Genomic DNA, 4542 nt, shown 5'->3' on the forward strand with positions numbered 1-4542 from the left:
ACAGTTCATTGGAGAGATCTCTGTATTGCCCTCTGATATACAGGTACATATATATTAAGTCTCCCCTAAGTCTTCTCTTTTCTAGAGTAAATAGACCTAATTTTGGGTATTGTAGTGGACCAACTCCATTTATCATTTTAGTAGCCCGCCTTTGAACCCTTTCAAGTTCAGTAATGTCTTTCTTGAGCACCGGAGTCCAAAATTGCACACAATCCTCCAAGTGTGGTCTGACGAGTGAGCAAGACAATACAGAACACAGTTTGTAGGTTAAAAAGTCTATATTGAAAACCCATGGTGCTTCAAACAAGTGCAGAGAACACTTAAGTCCATAACACTTAGAATAACTACTGAATACAACTTAACAAGCCTGTTGGAAAACCTCAGAGAGAATTACAATCAGTGAAACAGTCTGTAAAGAGCAGACTATACTTGAGAATGCTGGAAACAGGTCCCATTTCTAGTCCATGCACCGATAAGTAAGTCCAAACAAGGTGTTAGATTATCTAGGGAGGCCTGGGTAGAAGTCTAAGATTAAGCAGAGCAGTCCTGAGTTTTGCAGCTAATTAAATGAAGGCAGAGCCAGAGCAGCAACCAGCTTAAGGGTACGTGCACACGCTGCGGATTCCGCTGCGGATTCATCCGCGCGGATTTTGCAAAAACCGCAGATAATCCGCAGGTCAAAAGACCTGCGGTTTATCTGCGGTTTTGCCCTGCGGTTTCACCATCTCCACAATGGTGGAGATAGGAAACCGCTGCGGATTCCGCAGAAAGAATTGACATGTCAATTCTTTCTGCGGTTTCAAAACCGCAGTAAAACCACGCGGAAAAATCTGCACTGCGGTTTTTTTTTTCATTCATTTTAATGGTACTGTACACCGCAGCTAAAACTGTTGCGTTTCCGCAGCGGCCAAAACCGCTGCGGAAACGCAGCAGAATCCGCAGCGTGTGCACACACCCTAAGTATTTAGCAAATGCAGGTGAAGGTCAGCGGCACCAAGGAAGCAGCACAAGCAGTCAGGAGCAGGAGGAACACTGGAACAGACGAATACAGCAGGATCTCAGAAAGTGAGATTTAACAAAATAACCCCTTTAATGTAAACTACCGTAATTTGTACATCCCAGTTACAGTAGATGTGCAGGAGCCGCCTGTGTTTTACAGTCGATGCTCAACTATAACGGAGATAACGGCTTACAGGTATTTGCATATAGCTGTAGGGTGGGCCAGTAGGGTCAAATCCCCCTGTGGGCCCCAGACATCCAAGTCCAACCCTGTATAAGTATATAATACATGCAGGCATTTTGTGGCACTACAGAATCGGGTGCCACACATATTTAAATTATAATGCTGTAGGGGACAATATACATACATTCCAGAGGTAATATTGCAGTGTCTTGATATATAGAGGATTATTAGACTACAGGGAGATTGTATAAAATTACACATTCTGTTAGATCACTTGAAGAGGAGCGATCACTACACCGTTATATAGGAAAATCACTATAATCGTGTAAGAAGGATGACGTGGAAGAGGCCCCTCCCACTGCTGTATCTGATAGGCCGAACAGTCCACCAATCAGATATAATTTCTTACAGCTGCTCCCCAATATCTCTATAGATCCCCCACATACATATAATGCAGCATGTAGGGGCTCGGAGAAGGCGGCAGTGAAGGTGTGTAAGTGTCTGATGGGGTCACACAGCTCATAAAAGGACAACTGCCCGGCCTCATAATCCAGACATATCCTGGACTGATCACTGGAGATCTGGTGAGGTAATGGGATCTCTTTACTGTCATGAATGAGTGAACGCTCATTATTATACACCCGCCCTCTATATAAGCACCAGGACTTGTTATTATCTCCAATGATTGACTGCTGCCCCCTCCTGTCTATACTGGGGTAACACATTCCCACCCTCCACCATCCTGATCTACTGATCTCCACATCACAGTAATGTCGTCCTGAGGTAAATCTCCTCCTGCTCATCACCTGATTATACTGGAATCTCTTTGCTTTTTTTCGACGATTCTGTGTTATTTCTGTCCAGGTCGCAGTTTTCAGGTCGTCTGATATAAAGAGATTATTAGCAGCCGTGTTTACATCCAGTAATATGTCTGCAGGATCCTGAACATGGAAGATCACATTTATATCTCTTATCATAGCAGATAATGTGTGTGATATGTGTGAGAGCAGCTCTGCACCCCGATCACCTCCACCATGTCCTCCTGTGTCCTCATCACCTCCATCATGTCCCCCTGTGTCCTCATCACCTCCATCATGTCCTCCTGTGTCCTCGTCACCTCCATCATGTCCCCCTGTGTCCTCGTCACCTCCATCATGTCCCCCTGTGTTCTCATCACCTCCATCATGTCCCCCTGTGTTCTCATCACCTCCACCATGTCCTCCTGTGTCCTCATCACCTCCATCATGTCCTCCTGTGTCCTCGTCACCTCCATCATGTCCCCCTGTGTCCTCATCACCTCCATCATGTCCCCCTGTGTCCTCATCACCTCCATCATGTCCTCCTGTGTCCTCATCACCTCCATCATGTCCTCCTGTGTCCTCATCACCTCCATCATGTCCTCCTGTGTTCTCATCACCTCCATCATGTCCCCCTGTGTCCTCATCACCTCCATCATGTCCCCCTGTGTCCTCATCACCTCCATCATGTCCTCCTGTGTCCTCATCACCTCCATCATGTCCTCCTGTGTCCTCATCACCTCCATCATGTCTCCCTGTGTCCTCATCACCTCCATCTTGTCCTCCTGTGTCCTCATCACCTCCATCATGTCCCCCTGTGTCCTCATCACCTCCATCATGTCCTCCTGTGTCCTCATCACCTTCCTCCTCCGCAGGATCACACAAGTCACCGGTCTCCGGTTCCTGTAAGACAGTCAGTGGATCCGTCATGTTACACAGCTCCTCAATGTGCCTCATCTTCCTGGACAGCTCGTCCTTCTTTATTTCCAGCTTCTGGATCACATCGGACAGTGGCAGTGACTCCTTCTCTTCCCACCAGGAGATGTCACTCAGGGCCTTCTTCTCCAGATCGTCCACCCGTCTCCTGATGTCTATAAACAGGGCAGTGACTCTCTCGGCCTCTCTAGATGCTTTTTCTTGAGCTTTTCTCTTGCACTCCTCCAGTCTCTGCACTGTTTTCTCAGTTTTCTTTATCTCTATGTTCAGTTTCTGGAGAACATTTCTCAGTTTCTTCTTCTTCTTCTCAGAGGCCTCCTCCAGCATCTCCACCCGATGTCCCCGGTGTTCTCCAGCCAAACTGCAGGACACACAGATATAAGCAGCGTCCTCAGTGCAGTAATACTCCAGGATCTTCTTATGGACAGAACATTTCCTGGTCTCCAGAGAAGTGCTGGGATCAGTGAGGACGTGTTCTGGTCCTTTGCTGTGAACTGTCAGGTGTTTATCACACAGAGAAGCCTCACAGTGTAGACAGGATCTAACCGCAGGTACAGGAGAGTGAATGCAGTAAGTGCAGCAGATCCCGGTGATCTCCTCCTGATGTGGATGAGTAGACCGGACATTCTCAACCACATTACACAGAGTTATGTTCTTCTGTAGTGGAGGCCACTTCTGAAATGTTGCTCTACATTCAGGACAAGGATATTTTCCATACCCGCCCTCTGTATCCCGCACTCCATCAATACAGACCCGGCAGAAGTTGTGTCCACATCTCAGGGTTACTGGATCTGTATAAATTTCCTTACAGATGGAGCAGTCCAGCTCATGTCTAATATCAGCAGAAGCCATGGCTGACGCTACTGAGGAGCAGAGAAACCAAATGTGACCGATGTTACTGACAGCAGGGAGTGTTCCAGCAGATACGTTATTATTCTAGACTTTGAGCTTTGCTTCTTCACCAAGATAAACATTTTCCTCATATCTTCCTGATTTTAGGCTCTGAAGGGCAGGGCCATTACTTCGGTTATATATCTTTACCTGCTTTGCTGATTGTCTAATACTCGCTCTTATAACTGAGTTTTACCAGTGAAGAGAGTAATAATCATAACTTTATTATCAAGAAATATTATAATCGAGAAGTCAATAATCTATGAAGTTACAGAATTCCTGGCACAAAGGAGCATACTGTACATAGCTAAGGGGCCTGTAAGTCAGCGGAGCCACTCCTCTCTCCCTGCCATCCCAATTTCAGTGGTATCCGTATTTCCAGAACGTATATACCGTTAAATAGAAAAGTGGATCAGGGTGCCGAAATCTCTATGATCCATCATTCAGCCTACGCCTGTGAGTCTGAGACTTCATGCACTGCTGGCATAATGACGTCATTACATCGTGCCTGTAGTGCGGTAGCCTCAGTACTCGCACTGCATGGGCTGAAGTAGCTCCCTGGGGTGGAACCCTTTGTCATGCCTTTATACAAATGCATATAATCAGTTTCACTATGCTTTGTAATATTGCATTGTTGTGTATTGTGATAACTAGTGATGAGCGAATTTGTTCAGAAAACGATCGCCGACATAAATTTGGCATGAATATGGCTCATTCGGATTCGTGATCAGAAAC

The 4542-nt window shown here is 46.2% G+C and overlaps 1 protein-coding gene across 1 annotated transcript; it reads right to left on the bottom strand.

The window, feature by feature from the left end:
- Positions 1–259: 259 nt before the first annotated feature.
- LOC141048529 (uncharacterized) lies at positions 260–3781 on the bottom strand. Its single transcript, XM_073544219.1, has one exon. The coding sequence runs from the start codon at positions 3766–3768 to the stop codon at positions 1483–1485; it is 2286 nt and encodes a 761-aa protein (XP_073400320.1). The 5' UTR covers positions 3769–3781; the 3' UTR covers positions 260–1482.
- Between the last annotated feature and the right edge of the window lie 761 nt (positions 3782–4542).

This window comes from Dendrobates tinctorius, unplaced genomic scaffold (assembly GCF_039654945.1).
Source record: "Dendrobates tinctorius isolate UK_male_01 unplaced genomic scaffold, ASM3965494v1 ptg000136l, whole genome shotgun sequence".
Classification (NCBI taxonomy): domain Eukaryota; kingdom Metazoa; phylum Chordata; class Amphibia; order Anura; family Dendrobatidae; genus Dendrobates; species Dendrobates tinctorius.